The 27,028-nt window shown below is 43.1% G+C and overlaps 1 protein-coding gene across 2 annotated transcripts in view; it reads left to right on the top strand.

Moving 5' to 3' along the window:
• The window catches only part of ADGRA1 (adhesion G protein-coupled receptor A1), an 893,528-nt gene that overhangs the window by 104,447 nt on the left and 762,053 nt on the right, over positions 1–27,028 (top strand). For both annotated transcript variants that reach the window (XM_040361825.1, XM_040361824.1), the window contains exon 3: positions 22,905–22,976. In XM_040361825.1, coding sequence (XP_040217759.1) covers positions 22,905–22,976 — 72 coding nt within the window. The remainder of the gene's footprint in view (positions 1–22,904; positions 22,977–27,028) is intronic.

Raw genomic sequence — 27,028 nt, 5'->3', positions numbered from 1 at the left:
GGGCGCGCCCCCCTGGGGGGCCACGAGGCTCCGTAAAGGGGGGCTCGTTTGACCTTCGGCATACTGCAGAGAGAGGGAGCAGCGCGGCGCGATCACTTGAGATTGTCCCAGCGCAGCCCCAGTAGCAGCCCGACGCGGAGGACCATGTGACCCTTTCGAGGAGAACAGACCCGATTGGATAGACATAATGCTCTATCCTGATTGGCCAAACCCACCCGTGTGACTCTTTGTAGACACGAAGTGTAGCATACCCTCAAGTGACATCATGGAAACATTTTTAACAGGGATGAGAAGACAGGCGGAGAGGGAAGGAGAGAAGGAGATAACAGAAAGTCTCCCGAAGGCTAAGACGAGGAAATATGACGAGGCGTATGTAGCGCTTGGCTTCACTGTGACTACGGTGGGAGACGAGGAAAGACCGGTGTGCTTACTATGTCTAAAAATGTTTTCAGCAGACAGCATGAAGCCAAATAAGGATAATAAGGTTAATAAGGATACGGTATTATGCAGAGGTGTACTTATAACAATTTTATAGACAAATGATACTATTTACAGTCGCGCGGAGGTGGGCGTGAAATGTTTTCTTCTTCCTAGGGGGGCATGACAGAAAATAATTGAGAAGCACTGCCTTAGAGTGAGAATTAAAGAACACCACTGTGATGGCTGTAGTCCTGAGGCTTACCAAACAAAAAAAACAATGAAGATATGACCTATTTCACCTTTTCTGGTAAAGAAATAATTAGTTTGTGTGATAGAGGTGATGATTTACAAAAAAAAAAAAAAAAACTTTTGGGTACACAGGTTGGGGACAAAAGTTCCTTTTGATTTTAGCCATTGTTTGGACCTTGACTTGTTTAACCACTTACTGTAAGCCCTGGACCATTATGCAGCTAAAGGATCTAGCCCCTTTTTGCGATTCGGCACTGCGTCGCTTTAACTGACAATTGCGCGATCGTGCGACGTGGCTCCCAGACAAAATTGGCGTCCTCTTTTTCCCACAAATAGAGCTTTCTCTTGGTGGTATTTGATCACCTCTGCGGTTTTTATTTTTTGCGCTATAATCAAAAATAGAGCGACAATTTTGAAAAAAAAAACAATATTTTTTACATTTTGCTGTAATAAATATCCCCCAAAAATATATAAAAAAAACAATTTTCCCTCAGTTTAGGCCGATACATATTCTTCTACCTAACGCAATAAGCGTCTATTGATTGGTTTGCGCAAAATTTATAGCGTCTACCAAATAGGGGATAGTTTTATTGCATTTTTATTAATATTTTTTTTCTAGTAATGGCAGCGATTTTTATCGGGACTGCGATATTATGGCGGACACATCGGACACTGATCACTGTGAAAATGACACTGGCAGTGAAGGGATTAACCAGAAGGGGGCGCTGTAGGGGTTAAGTGTGCCCTAAGGGAGTGATTCTTACTGTGGGGGGCGTGGCTGTGCGTGTGATGTCACTGATCGTCACTATGACAGGGAACAGACGATCAGTGACTGGCTCACTAGGAAGCCCGGGGAGAGGTTTGTTTTTCACTTACCTCTCCCCGTTCTTCCTCTCTGTGACCCGCTCCCAGGACACCGCCGGTGATCGGGTCCGCTGTTACCGCGGGGATGGTCACAGAGAAGAGGACCAGGTTGCGAGCGCGCCACCGGTAGCGCACTCGCGACCCACGGCTGGGATCTTAAAGGGGACATACATGTACGCTCTTGTGCCCAGCCGTGCAAATTTGTTGACGTATATCGTCGTGCGGCGGTCCTCAAGCGGTTATATTTGAATTTGCATGTTGTATTAATATATTACATTTTGTACATGTAATTTTTCTTTTCTCAAGATACTGTGATGAAACAAAGAAACATTATAGTGATTTTGTAAAAAAAAAAAAAAAAATATTCAGTAATTGTGTTGTTTCATTTTAAAATATTTATATAAATCTTTGTATACAGTTGTTTATTGTGTATTCCTCTCTTTTCCAGAAAGGATTTTTTTTTTTTTTTTGCGTTGTTGCAATGTTTAAGTCAGCTATGATTAAGGCCCCTTGTGTCTGAAACATGTTAGCAGACTTGTTTTTTAGCTGTTTGCCTGAACAGTGGAACTCCAGCTGTGCGCAGGACTACTTGCTATATTACAGAATAATATTAGGATGGCTATGTGCAAATGCATTTGAGTGTTTGAGATGATTACATCTCAGGAAATACCTTTTCCAGCACTTGTGTACGCTGTGCCAGCTTACCCGTTCAGTCAACAATGTACAGTAAAGAAATGAATTGAGCTTTCCAACATTTTACAACAGTCCAGTGGTTTGAGAATGTGTCAAGTATCTTTTGCATGTGCCCTATGCCCTGAGTGCTGGGCTTGTAGTCAGTGATCATTGATGGTGTAGTGGTGTGGCATGATGCTATACTTTATGACTTTCAGTGCTATTTACCTTCCAGGTTCCAGTACCACATCATGCTCACTTCTTGTTTTACCCAGAATGCTGTGGTCTCATCCTATCAATGTGGCTCCCTGGTTCTCGAGTGAATATTGGCCACAACCAATTGGAGTGGCCTTCCCTTTGTCAGGGCTGCACCAGTCACAGGCGTCTGCCTACAAAAACATACTTGGGGGGGGGGGGGGACACCCTAAAAATGCTATACATCTAAGATAAGGTGACCAGATTTTTAAAATGAAATCCGGGGACACATTTTCTATTTTACTAGTAATGACGGCAATCAGCGACTCTCTGCCCGTCGCCGCCCGCCTCACAGCCTGTCAAATCTTACTCTCCGGGCCCCGGCTACTACTGGATGGGGTGCGGAGGAAGATCACTCCACCAGGGAAGGCAAAGAAAATAAGCAGGCAGGAGGCTGACCGAGCCTTGAGCCAAGGCTGGAGAACATGCGAGCGGAGCTGAATGGGCATGCACCCGAAAATGAAGAAATATTCCCTCCGCTCCAACCAGCACATGATCATCAGAAAGGGGCACAGATAATGGAAAAAAATATACCCCCCTAAGCCAGTAGATCGGGGGGGGGGGTGTAATTCAGATTTTTTTTTTCTACACTGTCTTTGAAATTTCCCCACTCTCACCTTTGGCTTGTATCCTGGTATCTGTATCAGCAGCTTGCCTTTATCTGGCATTAACCAATGCTATTCTGGTGTACCTTCAGTCTGCTATTCTTCTCCAGACCAACTTTCTGCTATATCCAGGATTTGTGTCTACTGTGCTGTGTGGAGCCAAGAGTTGGGAAAACTTGGTGGTCATGACGTAAGGTTAGCAAGCAGCTGAGTCTAAACTCCTTTGAGTTTGTTTTTTTTTTGTTTGTTTTTTTATCTTCTGGGTCAACTGAGGGTATAGGATTGCATACCTCCCAACTGTCCCTGATTTTGAGGGACTGTCCCTGATTTGGAGCAATGTCCCTCTGTCCCTCATTCTCCTCATTTGTCCCTCATTTTGGTCTGATCTATATAGTTGTATATAAAATGCACTTTTTATCTATCAAAAAGTGTTTCCCAGCACTAAACTTTCACCTGATTTCTAAATTGCTGCATTTGTAAATTCTAAAAGCCAATATAAAGAAATAGTAGTGGTAAAAAAAAGCACTTGTGGGTTTAACCAATCTTATTTTTTGTACAATTCTCCTTTAAGGGGGCGTGGCAAGGGGTGTGTCCTATGCCTGCATACTTTTGCTGATAGGTGTCCCTCATTCCTATCTCAGAAAGTTGGTAGGTATGGGGTTGTGTTTATAGGATTGTGTACATTTTTTTTACCTTTTATTGGTTGAATTAGATGGACTTTTTTTAAACCAGACTAACTATGCAACTATATGTAGGGTACCTTTGTTGCTGGAGGGTCCACATCATCGCTAGTACACCCTGACAAAAAGTGAACTGTTCCAATAGTGAGGTGAGGCGGCCTGCACAGACCTGATACTTCTGAGACCTCTGTGTCCCAGTCAAGTTACAGTAATTGATTAGGAAAATGATTATCATTAATTATGATTAATAGTATTCAACCTATAGACCTGATCCACAGCTGTACATGGACGGTAAGGCCCCATGCACACGAGACGCTGCTAAACTCGAGTTCAGAGGCATTTGGGCATTTTTTTCAACTGCCCCTGAACACATTTAATGTTATCCTATGTGTCCATGCACACGATCGCGTTTTTTGGCGTTTCAAAGCAGTTGGGTTTAGGGCCGTTTTTCCAAACCCAAAATTTGGGGTTCAGAAGCTTTCAGCTTTTGCGTTTTAGACGCAAATCGCCGCTAAACGCGGCAAAACGCCGCTAAACGCGGCAAAACACGGCACAAATAGTTTGATTCTGAGCTTGGGGAGGGTCTACAGTGTTTTGGGGATAAACGCTGACAGCCGCAAATCGCGGTAAAACGCCGCAAATCGCGGCAAAACGCTGCGCAATTCGCGGCAAAAACGGGCGTTTTAAATGCCGTTTTTTGCCTTTGAAAAGCTGAGATTAGAGGCGTTTGTAATAGCGTCTCGTGTGCATGGGGCCTAACAATGCAAGCGCTCTACCAGTTTAGTCTCTTCACATGGTGTCTTGGTATTGTGCCACATCCTGTTCATTCTTCCCAAGGCCTCCTGCTCTCCAGCTCCCTAGTCATCTGCTCCCATGTTCACATTAAGGACTTTTCTAGAGCCATGCCCATCCTTTAGAACTCCCTGCTCCAATCTGTCTGGCTACTTTACTACTCTGCCTTTAGAAGATTCCTTGAAAACGCATTCATTTGGGCAAGTGTATTTCATGTCTTCATTTCGCACTAGGCACAGCATTTGTTCAAAGAATTCTTTAAGAAATGTGGTTCCTAGTGTGAAACATGTCAGAATATGACTTTTCCTGCTGGCTATTTTAGTAAAGGAAGATTATTATTTTGCAACTCAGCGTGCAGTATTCCTGTTGTTGGTACAATTGATACAACTGTTGGCAAACAGAGTACTTTGATCCAGACATTTCATTGGTGTGTATACAGTATAGTGGACTGTTAAAGTGACATTAAATCCTCAGTTTTTTAAGCATTTTCAGCAGCTGATTTAATCACTTACTGATTATGCAGCTTCTTTATCTTTAACCACCTCCTGCCCATCCTATATATATCTAGAGAGGGAGGATGTGCTTAGGAGCGCACCGTGGCGTGATCTGTGACCTGCTGCATCCACTGGATACAGCAGAACACTGATCATTGTATCACTGTGAATGGTCCTGGTACCATGTGATTGCTGTGACCAATCAAAGCAATCACATGTTAGCTGTTATCAATGGCTTCCATTCATAGCCAATGTGTGCACTATTATGATCTCTGTGATTGATCACATTGACTTGTTACAGGGTGCAATCACAGCAGACCTGTACCACGTTGCAGGTCACAGCATCACAGTAGTAAGCAAAGTTTCATGAATGAAACCTTTGCATAGTGTTAGATCGGTTATTACAGTGATTATGACTGTAATCGTCAATCAGAGTGTTAAAAAAAAATATATTACTTTTTTTTTTTAACACTGTCACAAGTGTCCCTGACCATTACCACTCCAGTCATATTGTGATGCTGCACTGCTCTGGTGATGGTATGTAAAAAACAAAACAAAACAAACAAAAAAACATTTTATTTAATTTCTTAATTTTCCAAGCAGTTGTGACAAAAAAATGACAACTTCAAAAAACTCATCATGCCTCTTACTAAATACCTTGGGGTGTCTACTTTCCATTCGGGGGGTATTTGTACTGTTCTAGCATTTAAGCGTAGTGATGAGCCGAACACCCCCTGGTTCAGTTCGCACCAGAACCTGGGATATACAACACCTGGGATGCATATATATCCTCTACACACTGTAACTGAAGCTAACTGACTTGCCTTCCTGCTCTATCTAACTCAAAATAATGGACACGGTCTATCTCTCTCTGTCTGTCTTTAACCACCGCCGCAACACACAAGGCTGCCCCGCAGGCGGCCTTATATAGTGTGGAGCATGTACTAAACCCCCTGTGACATAATTGGCCAAAGTCACCCTGGCTTTGGCCAATTATGGCTCTCTTTTTTTTCCACACTGTGATTGGCCAAAGCATGCAGGTCATAGTGCATGCTTAGCCAATCATCAGCCAGCAATACACTGCGATGGTGCAGTGAATTATGGGCCGTGACGCGCCACTCGAATTTGGCGTGAACGGCCCATAATGTTTGAAATTCGTCGAACAGTCTATGTTCGAGTCGAACACGGGTTCGACTCGAACTCGAAGCTCATCCCTATTTAAGAGCATTTAGGAAATGAGACAGGCCCTCAGTACACCATGATTGGTTGATTTTCAAATATATACTGTATACCATAGATTGTGGATAACTTTCACAAAGAGCAAATAATATACACTGATTTTAGTAATTTTTTACCAAAGAAATATTGCAAAATAAATTTTGGCCTATATTTATTTTGCTCTAAATTTATGAAGACAGATTATTTATTTGCACACTTTTATAACAGGAACTAAGGGACCATAGTTCTGACTCCTTACACTGTGTGCATCAATAGAAACACACAGCCAGTGGCCAAGGATAGAAAGAGCCTCCCCTGCTCCTCCCTCCTCCTCCTCCGCCTCTTTTTTTCGAGCTAACCGACTGGTTTGTTAACAGACTTGTTAATAGACTGGCAGTGCTGTACACTGTTAACAGTTTCTTATAAAGACAAGAAATTCAGAAAAGCAGCACTGAGGCCTTGTACACACGACCGAACATCTTCGCTGAAACTGGTCCGTGGACCAGTTTCCGCGGACATGTTCGACCGTGTGTAGGGCCTAGCGGACATTTTTCCGGCCTAGCGGACAGGTTTCCAGCGGACAAAAGTTTCTTAGCATGCTAAGAAGCTTGTCAGCTGGAAACCTGTTCGTCGGACATGTCCGCTGGTTAGTACGTCTAACCAGCGGACCGAAATCCCGCGCATGCGTCGAATTGATTCAACGCATGCGTGGAAGCATTGTACTTCCGTGTTAGAGAACGTCGGTGTCGTATACGTTACCGCGTTCTCTGTCCGCGGGGATTTTGGTCTGATGGTGTGTACACACATCAGACCAAAAGCTCCCAGCAGACATGTCCGATGAAAATGGTCCGCGGACCGTTTTCATCGGACATGTCTGCTCGTGTGTACAAGGCCTGAGAGAGCAGGAGCCAGCAGCATTGAAAGTTGTAAACTGCAAGTGCTGGGGTAAGAATTTTAACACAATATTTACTGGGGAAATATATTTAATATTTAATACTCCCTCTGCCTGAAGAGAAGTGATTTCAATGTTAATTATGCATCAATTTACTACTAACTATTGAAAAGGCTATGTGGGTTTAATATTTTGTGCACAATATTCATCTGGGTTATCTGCATGCCAGTATACAACTGTATAATCATACTGCAATTTTCTATTTTTAGGGAGTTACTATTAAACAACGAAAGAATCAGGCTTAAATGTTGTTTTTATATGCCTGGTATAATTACACGGTCGGACAATTTGTGGATCAGAGAGTAGAGTCTGAAAACAAACAGGCCTTGTAACTGTATTTTCTGCTTGCAAAATAGTACATTTATACTCCTTTCTGTAAGATTCTAATTTCTTGACTACATGCGAAGGGTTCATGCTGAACGGCGTTCTACACTGCGTTTTCTACTCGAACACATGCAGCTGCGTTCAAATGGAAAACGCAGCAACTGACAAGTATAGTCTGCAGTTCAATTGCAACTTAATAGGACATGCTGGGGGTTATTTTACAAACGGCAAATCCACTTTGCACTACAAGTGCAAACTACAAGTGCAAAGTGCACTTGACATTGCACTGAAAATAAAAAACAGCATTTTAGCTTGCACATGATTGGAGGATAAAATCAGCAGAGCTCCCCCTTATTTCAGATCTACTCCTCAGATTTACAGTGACTGCACTTCCAAGTGCACTTTCAGTGCAATTTCAAGTGCACTTTGCACTTGTAGTTTTCACTTGTAGTGCAAAGTGGATTTGCCTTTCGTAAATAACCCCTGCTGTGTCCAAAGAAATGCAATGCAAAGCAAACACAGCCTCTAAAATGCCATGTGTACTGCTCAGTTACTGTCAATGGGATTTTGCTGGCCTGCATTTGATGTGTGTGTCAATCACACCAAAACAACCAAGAGCCTCATTTACACTTGCAGCTGTGGGTCAGTAAAACCCCATAGTTGAGCTGTGTTTTTACCAACATTCAACCACTCTGCCTGTTGCTGCAGAGGTAGCGGGCAGGGGAGTATATGTGGAGCAGATGTTATTCTTTGCTTTGTGGCTGCGTGCAGTTTTGTATTTAGGTTTTGTGCTGCCCTAGGCCTGACTAAACTTGTGCACCCCCTAATTTAAATATGACCCACCCCTTCCTGTCAAGGCCACACCCCTTGCTGTTTAAGACCCGCCCTTCCCTAAAAAAAAGGTGTTGCCTATAGATCTACTTTAGGCACAAAATTCTGCAAATTTTATGGAGAGGACTAAGAAGATATAACCATGCCAATGGCGCAGCAGAAAATACATAGCACAGTGAGGAAGGTTTGTCGTTCAGGATAATAGGACAGTCAAATTTAGAAGCTCCGCCCCCCCACAGTTGCATAATGCTGGCTGGAAGCAGTGCGGCTGCTTTATGGGGGCACTAGACTAATTTGCCTCTCTGTCCAGTATGCCCCATAAGACTGGCGCTACACTAACAGTGTAGCGCAAGCCGGCGGGGACTCTTTCCATGCTGCCCCCCTGCAACGTGCTGTCCTAGGCCTGGGCCTTGTTGGCCTAGGCCAGGATACAGCCCTGGGCTGCGGCAGCAATTATACCCCCCCCCCAAGCAAATAGGACCACACTGTAACTGCGCCGCAACTGTGTACAGCGCACATGGTTGTGATGTCGCTGACTAGTATTTAGTATGTTAAAACAGGCAATGAGGTGGTGATATAAGTTCCGGGTATCGCTGCTCCGGCGCTGTGACTTGCCAGAGCAGCGATGATGTCACTCCCGTGCATGTGCGCAGGAGCCGCTAGTGTCGGCACAATCACCTTCACTAACGGCACGCTCAGTGCGCCTGCGCCGCTATCTACGGCACGCATGCGCCATAGACATCAGTGCCCTTTTTTTGGAAAATATCTACTTAACCGTGTAGGTTAAGGAGATATTTCTTGGACCTACAGGTAAGTCTTAATCTAGTGGTAAAAATATTGGAAAAAATTGCGCAACCAAATACAAACAATTAAAATTGTAAAAACGAAGTGTCCTTAATCATATGACGGATTCCACACAAAATAAATAAGGTAAAAATATATACTGTATATGAAAAAATTCTATATATAATTTTTAAATAAATGTCCTTCTCAATGAACACAAAAAATACAGAGACTCCACTGTGGATGGATTCCCCTGGCAGATGAAAATAAAGGTGTAGGGATCTTCCTCACTGCAATTCCCCCAAATCAATGTAAGAGATGGCTCCTTACCAAATCCGTAGGATCCCTATCTTGGGGATCAAGCAGGCTCTACAAACAAACACTCCTCAGCTGATTACACGGCTTCCCGATCTCCTCCTCTGCTGACAGTCTGGAGATATCAAACTAGGAACCTGCAGATTCCTCCCAGGGGTATAATCGACCTCAGGCAGGAGGCCTGTCGATTCCCTGTCGATGCCTATTAGGGAGAAACGCAGCGTCGGGTGTAGAGCGATAGCTACTGACGTCACCACGCCTCCAGCTGGTCGGCTCAAGCCGCGGCTGGTTTGATTTTTATGCTTTGTACTGGATACTTTGTTACCTTTTAAAGCTTCATGATGTCGGCTTTATCCATTATCCATTTTTTCTGGTAATGGCGGCGATCTGTGATTTTTAGTGGGACTGCGACATTGCAGCGGACAAATCTGACTCCAAGTGATACTTTTTGGGGACCAGTGACATTATTACAGTGATCAGTGTTAAAAAAATGCACTGATCAATGTATAAATGACACTGCAAGGGAAGGGGTTAACACTACGGGGCGATCAAGGGGTTAACTGTGTTCTCTGGGTGTGTTCTAACTGTGTGGGGATGGGCTTACTGGGGAAAAAACAGAGATCGCTGTATCACTAGGAACAGCAGATCTTAGTATTGTCTCCTGTCAGAATGGGGATCTGCCTTGGTTACATAGGCAGATCCCCATTCTGCCTCTCTGTATAGCGATCACAGGTGGCTGGTAAACATCGAGTCCACTGTATCTCATGCACGAACTGACGTACAGGTACGTCGGTTCGTGCATCCGGGCCTTTCTGCCGCAGTATATGTGCGATGGGTGGTCAAGAAGTGGTTAAGCCATACCTCCCAACATTTCAAAAATCCACTGCGGGACATCTTGTTGAGGGGGGGGATCAAAGTTGTTGAGCGGGGGGGGGGTTGCCGCGGATCGCCGTTGTTGAGCGGAGGGGGGGCGGGGGTTGCCGCGGTTCACAGTTGTTGAGCGGGAGGGTGAATGCCGCGATCGACGTTGTTCAGCGGGGGGTGAGCAGGGTTGCCTACCTGTGCACACAGCCTGTCGGGTTCTCCTCTTCTCTTCAGCTGCCGCAGACCACACATCGCTCGGCTCCGGTAGGAGCATGTCTCCCCTCTGACCTTCTTCTTCCTGTGCGGGAAAATTAACCCCTGCGCGGGACTGCGGGAACATGCAGTCTGTGCGTGAAGTTCCCGCAGAATCCGGGCGGGTTGGGAGGTATGGTTAAGCTGGCCATGGGTGGATGAAGGTTTGGCCGGTTCACTAGGCCAGTCAGATGTGTTTTACTCTGTGATCTCCTGAACCTCTCCTTTTCTCCTATTTGTTTGGAATGAGCAGTTAGTTGCTTTCATGTGTATTGCTCTATGCACGTTAAACATCCCATAGTTTACAATTCCTAGTCCATCTCAGGAGCAAGCAAGAGAGGATACGTATGTACGTTCCTACATACAGTGGGATCATGGAGAACGAACATAGCCACCCTTTAACAGAAAGTCAGATCACAGCAGCAAAAATTAGGGATTTGGAGGAGGCTGAGAGCAATAGAAGGGACTTTTTTGATTTACGGATACATATTTGAATAGAGTTTTTTTAAACCAAAGTTTAGTGTCTCTTTAAAGAGGAAGTATTGCATTTTTTGCTGTGAAAATGACAATGGTCCCAAAAATGTGTCAAAATTGTCCGAAGTATCCGCCATAATGTCGCAGTCACGAAAAAAATCGCTGATCGCCGCCATAAGTAGTAAAAAAAATAAATTCATAAAAATGCAATAAAACTATCCCCTATTTTGTAAACGCTATAAATTGTGCGCAAACCAACCGATAAACGCTTATTGCGATTTTTTTACCGAAAATAGGTAGAAGAATGCGTTTCGGCCTAAACTGAGGATTTTTTTTATATATTTTGGGGGATATTTATTATAGCAAAAAGTAAAAAGTATTGAATTTTTTTCAAAATTGTCGCTCTATTTTTGTTTATAGCGCAAAAAATAAAAACCGCAGAGGTGATCAAATACCACCAAAAGAAAGCTCTATTTGTGGGAAAAAAAGGACGCCTATTTTGTTTGGGAGCCACGTCGCACGACCGCGCAATTGTCTGTTAAAGCGACGCAGTGCCGAATCGCAAAACCTGGCCGGGTCCTTTAGCTGCATCTTGGTCCGGGTCTTAAGTGGTTAAAAGTTTTAACAAAACTTGCTGAAAGTTCGGCAAATGCTTTGTCAAAGCTTGCTGTTCACACTGCTCTTACACAAGCCGAGAAGAGAATAGAGAGAGAAAGAGAGAAAGAGAAAGAATGAAAGAGAAAGAGTATTCTGTTTGACGGAAGAACAACCAGGGCTCAAGTCCTGTGGGAACGCGTGGGATTGGAGTTCCTGCACTTTTTTCACAGCAGGAACTCAGTTCCCTTTGCAGGACTAGAGCAGCCAAGCCGCCCGAGCCAATCCTTCACTAAGCGGCGATGCCAAGCTCGAGTCACTGTCAGGGGCAGGGGAACCTTAGTAATCCTTTATGTTACTGGCCGCTTCCTGTATATGGATTCATCGGGTAGTGTGCGGGTATTCTGTCACTTCCTCGATGCCGCAATGTCTCCTGGGAGCTTTTGTCATTGTTCCCAGGAGACATTGCGGAGGTCTGCCGCGAGTTATCGCAGGATTTAGAAAGAACTTGCAGTTTAGTAATTATGCATATGAGCATATACTTTTTTTTTTTTTGGTGGGGGAGTGGATCTTGGGTGGGAGTTCCCACACTTTTTTCCCCAGGACTTGACCCCTGGGAACAACGTGACCATCCTAGGAAAGTAGACTTTTTTTGGCAGTGATAGCATGCGATAGATCCCCCGCCAATAAAAAACCTAGCAGAATACTGCCCAAAGTCACTTAAAGTGTAAGTAAACCCACCTATCATTTTCAGCCAAGGAAGCTGCCATCTTGGCCTATGTTTAATCTTCAACTGCCATGGTGCTGCACATGTGATCAGTTATGACACCAGCCATTGGATGGTTTGACAGTTTGGTTGAGAGCACAACCAATGTGACAGTTAGCAATCCCGGCATGCCGAAAATGTAACTGCTTTTCGAAAATGTTAAATCGATGGGTTTACTTCCGCTTTAAGGTAATTATTGCATGTCTGCTTCCAAGCTTGTGTGGAATTGCCGTGGAAAGCAGGCACAAAGTGAATTTCCCCATAACTACCAATCAAATATCATTTTACTGTGGGCACAGTGAACGATGAAGGTTGATTGGTGTTAGCACACTTTGCACTTTGGCTTTGACTTATTAAATAAGCCCATCATTATAAATAAACCCCCTCATTCTGGAACTCGGTAACATAAAGCACAGTTGCAAAGAATTAATTTTACAAAGTGCTTTTAAGTACATTACACTGCCTCTCCTCCCCCGCACCATATTTCCTTTTGATGATTGAGCGATGCAAATATAATTCCTATGGGATAGATTATTGGAAAGTGCACAAAAAGAATAAAAAGAATAAACATAATAACAGGGGAGAAATGAAAGCAGACAAATACATTGTGAATGCTTGACTCTTTCAGCCTCCCCTGTGGAAGCATTTTACATGTCTTAATTTATGGAGAAATTGTCCTATTGAGAAAATTATAATCATGTAATCTTGGGGAGAGAAAAATGTATTTGCAGACAAAAGATTGCCTCTAAGAATCTCTGTATAGCTTTCTGACTGGCTTTATTCTGGCAACCAATTATTACCCCTTCCCCCCATTCCACTTCCGCCTTTATTTTTATTTTTTTATTTGCTCGCTGTCTTGGTCCTTGTTGGAAGTGAATAGATAAACTGTTACAGTAGCCAGGAACAAGGGCAACGTCTGTGAACTATTCAGACACAGCAACACTGCAGATAGTGTTCTTCCTGGTAAACAGAAATTGTCCACATGTAAAATTCCCATCATTAGCCGGGTGCATTGAACTCCTCACTGCAACCAGATTGGCTACAATGGGTTTAGTGTGTGTTGAGCTGCAGCCAGATATTGAAGGATGCTGATTTTTGGGCTGCCCTTTCCCAGAGTTATCAGACCATGGTTGGATGAAAGTACAGAATATCATTCTGTGGCTTATGAATATGATCCAAATGCTTCTAAAACACAATAAATTCCATGGGGCCCTGGTACAGCATCAGAGCGGAGGTCAATCATATGATTCAAAAGTATTGGGTCTCCTTCAGCCTAGGACAGCTGTCATGAAAATTGTATTTTAACCACTTCCATACAGGGCACTTACGCACCTTTCCGCCCAAGCCAATTTTCAGCTTTCAGCACTGTCGCACTTTGAATGGCAATTGCGCGGTCGTGCTACACTGTACCCAAACAAAATTGGCGTCCTTTTTTCCCCACAAATAGAGCTTTCTTTTGGCGGTATTTGATCACCTCTGCGTTTTTTTTTTTTTTGCTCAACAACTAAAAAAAGACTGAAAATTTGAAAAAAAAATACGTTTTTATTTTTTTTCTGTTAATTTTTTTGTAAACAAGTAAGATTTCTCTTTCAATTACGGGCACTGATATGGCGGCACTGATGAGATGGCACTGATGGACATCGATGAGGTAGTACTGATGGGCACAGATGAGGTGGCACTGATTGGCGGCGCTGGTATGCAGCACTGATGGGCACACATAGGCGGCACTGATGGGCACACATAGGCGGCACTGATGGGCACACATAGGCGGCACTGATGGGCACACATAGGCGGCACTGATGAGCACTCATGGGCGGCACTGATGGGCGGCACTGATGGGCGGCACTGGGCACTCATAGGCGGCACAGATGGGCACTCATGGGCGACACTGAGGGATACTTATGGGTGGCACAGATGGGCACTGATAGGTGGGCACTGGGCATGGATGGGCACTGTGGGGTGGCACTGATGGACACTGTGGGGTGGCACTGATGGACACTGTGTTGTGGCACTGATGGACACTGTGGGGTGGCACTGATTTACACATGTTGCCAGTCAGTGCCCATTTGTGGGCACTGATTGGCATCTTTTTTATTGCTTTTTTTATTTTTTCAGACTTTTTTTCAAGACTTTTTTTTTTTTTTTGCCCTTCCCTGGTGGTCCAGGGTGGGCTTCTCTGGTGGTCCAGTGTGGCGATTCGAGGGGGGGCTGCGCTGATAAACAATCAGCGCGAACCCCCCCTGTCAGGAGAGCCGCCGATCGGCTCTCCTCTACTCGCGTCTGTCAGACGCGAGTGAGGAAGAGCCATCAACGGCTCTTCCTGTTTACATCGTGATCAGCCGTGGTTGGACGCGGCTGATCACGTGGTAAAGAGTCTCCGTGAGAGACTCTTTACTGAGATCGGTGTTGCGGGGTGTCAGACTGACACCCTGCAACAACGATCGCCGCGATGACGTCCAGTCAGGATTCTACAACCACTTTGCCGTCGTCAATCTGTCATTGGCGGGCAGCAAGTGGTTAATAACAGTATATGTAAAATACTCGCAATGATAGTTTGCATCTTGCAAATTCCTTTTTCTATTTTATGGGCCTACATTTGTATCTTTTCCACACTGACAGATCAACCAAAAGAATCAACAAAAGTAAAAGTGACAAAAGTTGGGACAAACTGTGATGCTGCGTACACACGACCGTTTTTCATGGCGAGAAAAATGCAATTTTTTAAATTGGTCATAAAAAACGATCGTGTGTATGCTCCAGAGCATTTTTCTCGACGAGAAAAATGGGCGTTAAAAATTTAGAACCTGCTCTGTTTTTTCTCGTCGTTTTTCACGTCGTTCCATTTCACGGCGTTAAAAACGGTCATGTACGCTTTAACGAGGGGGAAAAAAACATGCTCAGAAGCAAGTTCTGAGACGGCAGCGCTCGTTCTGGTAAAACTAGTGTTCGTAATGGAGATAGCACATTCGTCACGCTGTAACAGACTGAAAAGCACGAATCATCTCTTACCAAACTTTTACTAACACGCGGTAACACTAAATCAGCAAAAGCAGCCCAAAGGGTGGCGCAATTCGAATGGAACTTCCCCTTTATAGTGGGAAATAGTGGGATAGCACTTTCACGCAAAAAAAAAGCGCCTTAAAAGCACACAAAAAACGATTTCCATTTAAATCAATGAATGCTTTCACACTGGGGCAGTGCACTGGCAGGGTGGAGAAAGAACGCCCCTCTCCATTGAAATGAATGGAAAGTTCTTCAAAAGCGCCTGTAAAGCTCTTCAAAAGCACTCAGTGTTTTACTGGCAGTTTAGATGCGCCTCAGTGTGAAAGGGGCCTTATACGCAGCTTGAAGCTCAAGTTTAAGAATTCTGTGTAATAGGGGGATTTTCCCAGATATGTACAATAGTACCATTTTGTTTGTAAAAGAGCTGGGCTCCTGGAGTCACTTTGCAAGCCCTTGGGATGTTTGGCAACAGAAAATGTGTGTCTTAAATGGAGACACATGAAAGGCATTTCTATAACCACTTTTTTACTCTTAAGCCGCGTACACACAACCATTTTTCATGGCATGAAAAAAAAAAAATGTGATTCCTATCAAGCCTGCCTTGCATACACACGATCGTGAAAAAAAAATGCTCAAGCAAATCGCGGTGACGTACAACACGCACAACGGCACTATAAAGGGGAAGTTCCATTCGATTGGCGCCACCCTTTGGGCTGATTATGCAAATTTCCCTTCTCATAACTTGCTTCTGAGCATGCAAGTTTTTTCCCCCGTCGTTAAAGCCTACACACGACCCTTTTTCACGACGAGAAAAACGACGACGTGAAAAACGACAAGAAAAAATAGAGCATGTTCTACATTTTTAATGCCCATTTTTCTCGTCGAGAAAAATGCTCTGGAGCCTACACACAACCGTTTTTAACGACCAATTAAAAAAAAGTGCACTTTTCTCGCCTCGAAAAATGGTCGCGTGTACGCGACATTATAGTTCAGTAATCTCAGTAAAATACAACCAATATCCTGTGACTTGTCTGTCCCTTTTTAGGATTTCTCACTCTACTTTCTGACTGTGCAAAAATGTCCCTTTTTTGTCTGGAGTGTACCTTTAAGCTACTGCAACAACTTAGCACTGACAGAGAACAAATATTAAACTTGGAACAGCATACACACAGGATGAAGCAGCAAAAAGAATATATTAATGCCTCAAGTATATACAAGGTGAAAATCTGACAGTTAAGCACTGACAAGGATTCCCTAGAGAGTCGCAATGTCAGATTTCCCCACATCTATCTCAAGAACATTCAATATTTTATTTTTTATTTTCTGCCTCACGTCCACCAGCGCTTTTCCAGTCTGGAATCTCCTTCAGATAATTGTAAAGGTATTGTATACATGTCTTCTGTGTTTTTTGATCCGCACGCAATGACAAAAAAAGGTAGATGCATTTGTGAATGTTCATATAGTGAAATGAACCCATGTGAAATATACAGAAAACCTTGTGTGATGTTCAATTGAAAATGTATATATCGTTCCCATGGCTGGAACCCATAGAAGACACTTTTGCTCCATGATTTGATTCAATGCTGCTCAGTTCCATTTCTTTTTTAAATAAGATATTCATGTATAAGATATAAGCTGGATTTAGATTGTCATGGATGGAAGGGAGGCTTAAAGAGAGAAGTTTCTATTAGACATGTGCATTTGTTTTCGTCCGAATGCATTTTATCCGAATTTCGGGTATTGTCAGGGATCGGATGGGAGACTGATTTGATGAGGTCGGCCTCTCTTATATCTCCTGTCCTGGCTCCGCTGAAGGTGAGACAGAGGAAGCCGAAGGACAAGAGGGACACGAATGCCTGGAGCAGGAGGTCCCGGGAGAACAGCTTGGCAGGGTTCAGCGGCCTGGAGTAGACTGTGATGAGCTGAGCAGGAACAGGTAACAGCCAGGCAGGTAACCGAGAGTTAACAGCAACCAGGAACATAGACAAGTTCTCAGGGATAGCCAGGTTCGTCAGCAGGTGGGCAGTGGGGTACCAAATCATAGACAGAGCCAGAGTCAGGAACGGAGCCGGGTCAGAGATGGGCATCAGTACAGGAACAGAACACAGAGCCAAGATCAAGAGCAAGCTGGGTCTAAATACTGGGAGGACACACAGGATCCGAGCAGGATTCAGAGAAGATCTGAAGATCAGTCAGCAAAGCACAAGAGCCCAGACTCCCTTTAAATAGGCTGTCTGGCGCCCAAAAAAATTTGGCTCGTACGTGTGCGCGCGTGCTCGCACCTGTGCGCATGCGTGCCCGCAATTGCGGGCTCTGGCGCACATGCGCGTGCCTGTGTGCCATTCGATGGCAAAGGCTAGCACGCGCAAGTCTGTGTGCAAAACGTCTCACAGGAGTTCCCTGACAGGTATTTTCGTTATCATTTTACCAAATGAAAACGAACACACAGAATCCAAAATCCAAAAGATCCGACATAAAAAAATGCTTTATTTTAATTTTCGTTGCTACAGTTTGATATAGATTCAACATGACGCTGACAATAGCAATCTGTGTCTATCGAACCTGCAGTCGAATGTGCCTAACCTTAACTCTATTAGTCCAAGATTATTCTACATAGAGAGGAAAGATTCGACATTATAGAGACAGTGTTGGGGTAGACCATTCGACAAAGATTCGATGAAGCAGCTAAAAACATACAAACGTCAAATCTGTCATCGAAGGCTTATGGTGTCTGTCAAATTATCTAAGAAGATTCAATGAAGTAGCTAAATTGTACGACGTCGCAATCGTACATTTCCAGTCAAATGCTCGGCCCATAGGCTATAGAAGAATTAGAATGTTGGTTGACTAGTAATAATAATTTATAAATATAATTATTACTAGTGTCATACAACATTAGAATTCTTCTATAGCTTGTAGGCGGAACATTCGACCGGAAATGTACAATTGCGGCGTCATACAGTTTAGCTGCTCTGTCGAATCTTCTTAGAACATTCGACAGACACCATAAGCCTCCAATGACAGATTCGACCTTAAGTAATTCGGATTTTTGGATAAATGCATTTTTTAACTAAATTAAATAAATAAAAACAAATTTTGGGAGTAACTAAATACATTTATTTTTCGTACGAAAATTAAATTCTGAAACTAAATATTTCAGTGTGCACATGTCTAATTTCTATCTTGTAGACACCCCTAGCTGCAACATGTGGCCAAACCTCCAGCTAGTGGCCTACAGTCATATGAGTCATCTAGGGGCAAAATTGTTTAGCCAGTTTCTGCCACGCTTAGTGTCTGCCACGCTCGCATTGATTACAGGTTTTAAACTCCAGTTCTGCGTAACCCTGATCATATCCTTGACAATCTATTTTCATATAGAACAAGAAAAATTGGGTCATGGGACTTTAAATGGGGCATGGACGGGTTTGTAAAATTGTTAAGGATATCAACAGTAAAAGATCTATCACAGTCCCATCAAGGGAAATCTCTGTGGTCAAAAGAAATTGCTTAGTGATCAATCCAAAAAAGAAATTGAAGGAGTCAAATGTAAACTTAATAATGTAATATGTATCATAATATATAATACAGAAATCATGCATACAAAGGCATAATACATGTAGTCATAATAACATTGATAGAAAAAATATTCAAAATCCAGGACATGACCATTAAAAGCAATCACAATAAATTGACATATAGATACAGTAGACATCTATTTTCATACCTGGATCACACTATCTCACAGGGCCCTGCATTTCTCATGTACTTTTAGGTTAGGGATCCGTAGGTCCAACTGTACACCTGAGACCCATGAAACACAGGGCTCAGGTCACATGGCATGTGTTCCCTTGTGGGGTTTTATTTTATGGCTAGGAGGGGACCTCTTCCCTTAACCATCACAAGCTTCTGGGTCGATCAGGTTTGGACTAATTACTTCAGGTTACACTCCCCTGATATTGTCTGGACTTTATAAGTTACACCCCCATCTAGGTTTCTACATTGATTACCCATCTAACAAGACTTTTGTGTATGCATTTGGAGACTCTTCTCGTTTTCAGGATGCTTTACTTGGAAACAAATGTTAGTTGCAACCATATAACACATAGCTTGAACAGCACCTAGTAAGTACAGTCCCATAGATATTGCTTAATTCAGTCCCACACGTGGTAGATTTATAGTCCCAGAAGGTGGTAGACAGTCCAATTGTAAGGGAAACAAGTGTCCATGAGAATAGTAGGAACTGTTCCAAGCATATGGTAAAGTGTCAGGTTCATACTTGTAAAACACTTATGCCGTGTACACACAATCGTTTTTCGGCATGGAAAAAAAAACAACGTTTTTAAAAACGTCATTTAAAATGATCGTGTGTGGGCTTCACATCATTTTTCGGCTTCTGAAAAACGACAAAAAAAAAATCGAACATGCGGCATTTTTTAACGTCGTTTTAAAAAATGTTGTTTTTCGGGTTGTAAAAAATAATCGTGTGTGGGCTAAAACGACGTTTTAAACCCGCACATGCCCAGAAGCAAGTTATGAGACGGGAGCGCTTGTTCTGGTAAAACTACCATTCATAATGGAGTAAGCACATTCATCACGCTGTAACAGACAAAAAAGCGCAAATCGTCTTTTATTAACACGGAATCAGCTAAAGCAGCCCAAAGGCGAATAGAACTTCCCCTTCAGAGTGCCATCGTACGTGTTGTACCTCACTGTGCTTTGTTCATCATTTTTCAAAAACGATGGTGTGTGGGCAACGTCATTTTTAATGATGAAGTTGGAAAAACATCGTTTTTTGGACATGCTGAAAAACAACGTTATGTTACTGGTGAATAGTAACCTCTCAAATAGGATCTCCATTCTCACTATTCCAACTACATGCATTAGGCTTCATTACCAAAAGGGGAACGTGTAGACATGCACCATCTCAGAACTATATCTTATTTCTCCCTCTTCCTCTCAGGCCCCAAGCAGAAAAGCCTTCCTCCTGAATAGTTGGGATGCAGAAACTCTCCCTGAAAGGGGCAGTCATATGAATTCCTCTATGCTGCTACATAATTATTTATGTTTTAGTATTCTTCAAGGCGGACAGTGCATATATACAAAGGTTATACAAATTAAGGAAAAGGCGGACATACAAAAAAAATTGTCCTTAAACATAAAAGGGAAAAACGTTACAGAAAGATTACCTACGTATTTCTTAAACAATACAAATAATAAAATAAAATTATGGTATAAAATTATATAATTTTCTCTGATTCCCCTAACTAAAATCTAGTGCAACCCATTACCTTCAGAAGTCACCTTATTAGTAAATGGAGTCCACCTGAGTGTAATTTAGTCTCACTATAAGTACAGATGTTCTGTGAGGCCCTCAGAGGTTTGTTAGAGAACCTTAGTAAACAAAGAGCATCATGAAGGTCAATGAACATACCAGACAGGTCAGGGATAAAGTTGTGGAGAAATTTAAAGCAGGGTAAGGCTATTAAAAAAATATCCCAAGCGTTGAACATCTCACGGAGCACTGTTCAATCCATCATCCGAAAATGGAAAGAGTATGGCACAACTGCAACCCTACCAAGACATGGTCGTCCACCTAAACTGACAGGCCGGGCAAGGAGAGCATTAATCAGAGAAGAATCCAAGAGGCCCATGGTAACTCTGGAGGAGCTGCAGAGATCCACAGCTCAGGTGGGAGAATCTGTCCACAGGACAACTATTAGGCCGCATACATACGGTCGGTCCATCCGATGGGAACGGTCCGAAGGACCATTCGATGAAGCAGACTGATGGTCTTATGTGCCTACACACCATCAGTTCAAAAACCGATCGAGTATAACGCGGTGACGTAAAACACAATGATGTGCAGAGAAAAATGAAGTTCAATGCTTCCAAGCATGCGTCGACTTGATTCTGAGCATGCGCGGGTTTTTAACCGATGCTTTTGCGTACTAACCATCGGTTTTGACCTATCGGTTAGGCGTTCATCGGTTGAATTTTAAAGCAAGTTCTAAATTTTTGGACCGAAGGATAACTGACCGATGGGGCCCCACACACGATCGATTTGGACCGATGAAACTGAACTTCAGTCCGTTTTCATCGGTTTTGTCCGATCGTGTGTACAGGGCCTAAGTTGTGCACTCCACAAATCAGGCCTTAATGGAAGAGTGACAAGAAGAAAGCCATTGTTGAAAGAAAGCCATGAGAAGTCCTATTTGCAGTTGTGAATGCATTAAGATAATAAAAAAAACCTTCTGTCTTTACAGCTCCTTTCATTTTGTGGAAAATGTAAGGGGGTAATAAAAGGGCATGTATTACCGTAATTCAAAGTGTTCTCTTTATAGGAACACTTAGAATTAAACTTTGTTCCCTGGTTGCAGCTCTCAGCTCTATGTGAGTTGCTATGAGGCCCTGTACACACGTCCGAGGAACTCGACGGGCCAAACACATCGAGTTTCTCGTCGAGTTTTTAACCGATGCTTTTGCGTACTAACAATGAACAATGAGGAAATAGAGAACATGTTCTCTATTTGGCCCGACGAGTTCCTCGTCAGCTTCCTCAGCGAAAAGTGTACACACGACCGAGTTTCTCGGCAGAATCCAGCTCCGATCGAGTTTCTGGCTGAATTCTGCCGAGAAACTCGGTCGTGTGTACGGGGCCTCACAGGAAGATCGGAGCTTGCCAATTCACAATGATTGCTGCGCTGGGCACTCCCATTAACCCCAAATCGCAGGCAACAAAAAAAAAAAACAGTGGTGTCAATGGGAACTTTATCAACCTCTGGAGGAACCATGGTTGAGAAACCCTGTGATAAACACTTATGAATAAGCACATGAAGAAACAAAATAAGTCCCTCACCATTGCTAGTTTCCCTGTGGACTTCAAGAGACCAATTCCTCAGATTGAAACAGCGTTCAGGCATGTAGGCAGCAAGAGAGGCAAGTATTCTATTTATTGCTCACAGGTATGTGCTTACTTATGCGTCTTTAATCAAGTGACAGGGTCTCTTTATAGACTGCTTGCATTTTTGCTGGATAGATATAACCAGCTTCATTGGTGGGGAATCCAATATGGCTGCCAATATTTGACTATTCTTTTGGACACCATGCAATTGAGAAAGGGTATGATTTAGTGCTTTATTCATTTACAAGTCATTGTTAACTAACAGCAAGACACAAGGAAACATTCTATGTTCCGTAGTTTGGTTTCCCCTTTTGCTAACCTTGAAATAACCTGCTGCATTGTCAAGAATGATTTTTGTCACATCTCAACATGGCCACTGCTTTAGGTACCAGAAAGCAGCCATCTGAAAAGGCCCGGCTAGGATTGGTGGAACGGTGTGACTGTCACATCAATTCTGAATCTTTATTGTTATTTATTCTGCATTTCATATTCAATGGTAAACTGAAGTGAATGTCAATTGATGCTTTGCTTGTTGTTCATTTACAATCGGCCGTATGCCTGATAATTAATTGCTGTGTCTACATTTCTGTCTCCAGAGATCTGAGGAATAACTTGATTAGCACCATCGAGCCGGGGGCCTTTTATGGACTTTCTGAACTGAGGCGTCTGTAAGTATTAATTCTGTTTGAATTACTTTGTAAATTGTGTTCACATCGACATTTTACCACAGGGAACGGCAATATGTCACCAAGCAATAACATTGGATCCTGGCACTGGGTATAAACCATTACAGTGATTTTTAGATGTGTGTAGATGTACTACAATGATTTCATCTCCTTTCAGGATGTAAAACACTAAATGGAAATGTTTTATTATTCCCTAATGACAATACTTTTCACTGTAATTATACATGCCATTGGTATTGCCATGTTGATTGATTAAAACCATGTTCAAAGGCTAAAAATGATATACAAAAACACTGCTGATACTTTTCAACATATCATTCTTTATTTTACCTTCATTTTACTTTTAAAGTACAGTATATGGTAACCAGATCAGTACAATCTCATGTAAGCTTTAATATGTTAAAGCAGTTGTAAATCCCCGCTTTGTGATACAGGTGAGCAGGGGCGGACTGACAACTCATGGGGCCCCCGGGCAATAGAAGATTATGGGGCTCCCGGGCTAACAGATGGCCACCACGCCAGGAGGCAGTGCAGAGGTGGGGCAGCTAAAATCTCGGTATTTTCACATCAAAAGCTCCTGCGCACATGCACGGGAGTGACGTCATCGCGGCTCCGGCCAATCACAGCGCCGGAGCCGCGAAGTAACTTGGGTATCAATGGCGGCGGGCGGAGGTGAGGAACGAGAGTCGCTTCGGGGACTTCGATCTCAGGTAAGTAATTCATAATGAGCTAATATGCATACTAGATCATTATGCCTTTCTCTTGCAGGGTTTTTTTTTTTTTAAGATATGCTTCAGAGGGTTTACTTCCTCTATAAGAATATGTAAGTATTCAGGTTCACTTTATAATTTATCTCCACTTAAACCCCTTCCCATTACCTCTTGGTGGCCTTTTGGGACTTAAAGGTTAACTAAACCCTAGAACAAAAATATATTGCAGCGTACAGTATTTTGAATTGGTATCTACATTTGTTTTCTTTTTTTTTTTCAAACTAAGAACATTTGCCGCAAATGCATAAACTACCCACTGATCTTTTCAGACATTTGGTGTCCTTGTCACTTCCTGTGAGCTGCACAGAATAATACAAAGTCCAAGATAAAATCCGGTACCACAGTACGGTCAGCATATGCGGTCATTCTTTATTAATTATAATGAGATACAGGTAAATAAATAACCAATGCGTTTCAGCTGCAAGGGCCAAAACGTATTCGTTTTTTTTTGTGGACTGTGCATTATTGAAGATTATCAAAGACCCTTTAGCCTGAGCACTGGGCATTTGGGGTTGTTTATTTTAGGGGAGGTTGCAATGATATCCCATCTGTTTTGCTTTATGAACAGAATAATATCTTCCTTCCTAGCTATCTTCTGTAATCTATCAATTACCCAGCCTCTCTTATAAAGCTCCTGTAAGCATAGGTATGCACAGCCTATTGCATTAGGGTGTGCACCCCAAAGCTCAAACACAGAGAAACAGAGGCAGCGGCTAGGAGTATACACGTCACGGACACAATGCTATGCTTCACAGCCAGGGTGAGTCCTTCATTTTGAAAAACATATATATTTTATTTTATTTATTTTTTTACATTTTTATTTATTGATTTATTTTTTTAACTGCCCTTTTGGAGGGTTTTGGTGAAATATCAGGGTTCTACACAGACCTCTGATGATCAAAATTTAAGACAGAGAAAGAGATTGAGGACAGAATGGAGGCGCAGATACTAGAACTGATCCCCCCGCAGCGCAGCCGGAGGGAGGGAGGGAGAGGAGGAGGAGCCGGAAATGCGCTGCAGGGGGAGAAACAAGAGGATCGGTATCTGCAATAAGGCAATATAGCCGGTCCTCCTGCTCATCAGGTGTCTGGGCCCCCCTTTTGAATTACTAGGACATGGGTCTTATTGGCTCTGGCGCACAGGGTGATTAGGGTGTGCCCAGGTACACTCCTTTCACACGCCTATGCCTGTAAGATACCTGTTGGAAGATTTAGTCCAGAGTAGACCTTTGGCTGGAGGTTGAGGTGCTTAGTCAGCCAGGCCGGGTCAGCAATGAGTCTCGGCAGTAAGGTACAGAGTGAGAATCTAAAAGTGAGGCCGGGCACGGGCAGGGTCATACACAGGCTGGCAGGCTAGTAGTAAAGAATCCTCAGGCAAAGAGTGTAATTCAGGAAACAGGCAGAGGTCAAAGTCCAGAAGTTTAGTAACACAGCAGTATGTCACACACCCAGGGAAACAGATCCAACAAATGGGCATAGGCCACTGAAAGTACTGTCATTTAAGCTTAACTGATTGTGGATTGATTGAAGCTGGAAGGCAGATTGGGCTAGAGAGTACTAGGAGCAGAGGCACTATGGAAGGCGTATACTGCATGACTCAGGTTCCCTAGCGGCAGAGGGAACAGAGTCGCAGCCCAAGGACAGCAGGGCATGGACAGCTCCGTTGCATTAGCATTTACATGTGCTGCAAACTCCACTGGCAAAAGTGCATCTAGCCATGATCATTTAAAACGAATGACTAAGTGAAATAATCACAATAGAATGCAGTGATGGGAAAGTCCATGAATGTGTGTTGATCACGTATGGTATTATGGAAAAACTCCTTCCAATTGGCAACACTGGATTTTGAATAACCGATGGCCAAAGGAAATCACAGTTACTTCGCACAAAGGGAAGATAAAATACTCTTACCCTGTGCTGTAGACTCATCTGTTTATAAAACAGTGGGTCTGATGCGCTTATGGTCCTCAAGGACCCGAGACGATATGGTAAGGTCTCCCAGGTAAGTGGTGCAATCTTATGGCTCCTGTAGGATGGATCTCAAGGGCTGAAGCGGCAGATCGATGAACGTGCTACTGCAGGCTGGATGAGGACCAATTCACATGAACTCCTCTGCTGTTACTTCCAGCAATGTCTTCTCTTCCCTGCAAGGCAGTTACTTCCCGCAAGGCTGTTACTTCCCGCAATGCTGTTACTTCCAGCAATGTCTTCTCTTCCCTGCAGGGAAGTTACTTCCTGCAATGCGGATACTTCCAGCAATGTCTTCTCTTCCCTGCAGAGAAGAGAAGACATTGCTGGAAGTAACAGCAGAGGAGTTCATGTGAACTGGTCCTCATCCAGCCTGCAGTAGCACGTTCATCGATCTGCCGCTTAAGCCCTTGAGATCCATCCTACAGGAGCCATCAATATTGCACCACTTACCTGGGAGACCTTACCATATTGTCTCGGGTCCTTGAGGACCATAAGCGCATCAGACCCACTGTTTTATAAACAGATGAGTCCACAGCACAGGGTAAGAGTATTTTATCTTCCCTTTGTGTGAAGTAACTGCGATTCCGTTTGGCCATCGGTTATTCAACATCCAGTGTTGCCAATTGGAAGGAGTTTTTCCATAATACGTGATCAACACACATTTATGGACTTTCCCATCCCTGCATTCTATTGTGATTATTTCACTTAGTCATTTGTTTTATATGTCACTTTATTCATTGTGTCATTTCGATTTAGCGCTGCACTATTTGTTCTTTATTCTTGATATACTTTGTTTGTTGGAGTGCTGGCAGGTTTTTCAGTTTACTTATTTTTTATTATTTTTTACACGTGGGTTTAGCGCAGTTTTTTCCTTTATTGCACATAGCCATGATCATTGCTGGCTGAGCAAACAGTGATGATTAGCTGTAGCCACCAACAACCTATCATTGAATTACATGGGCTCAGCAGCTACATCTTTTTGCATATATGTCAATTCTAGCCAGACGATTCACAGATCCTTGCCACTGGAATTTGCAGCGTGTATAAATGTCAAAATGAATGCGTCCCAATGGTTCATTTTGCACATTGTTTTAGCACCTCTTTATTAAAGAACCCTATGTTTTATCACTATGCTACAGGCCAAAAAAGAAAAAATATGTTTTAATAAAATAAAAATTATTCAGATGCTAAGAACCAAATTGGATTTACCGAAGCTGAGCATTTTTGGCTCCACATCTATAATGTCATCAAGAGAGCAATCTGAAAATCAACGAGCATAACTATATATTTGTAG

This window comes from Rana temporaria, chromosome 8 (assembly GCF_905171775.1).
Source record: "Rana temporaria chromosome 8, aRanTem1.1, whole genome shotgun sequence".
Classification (NCBI taxonomy): Eukaryota; Metazoa; Chordata; class Amphibia; order Anura; family Ranidae; genus Rana; species Rana temporaria.
This window is presented reverse-complemented; position numbering and strand designations above follow the sequence as displayed.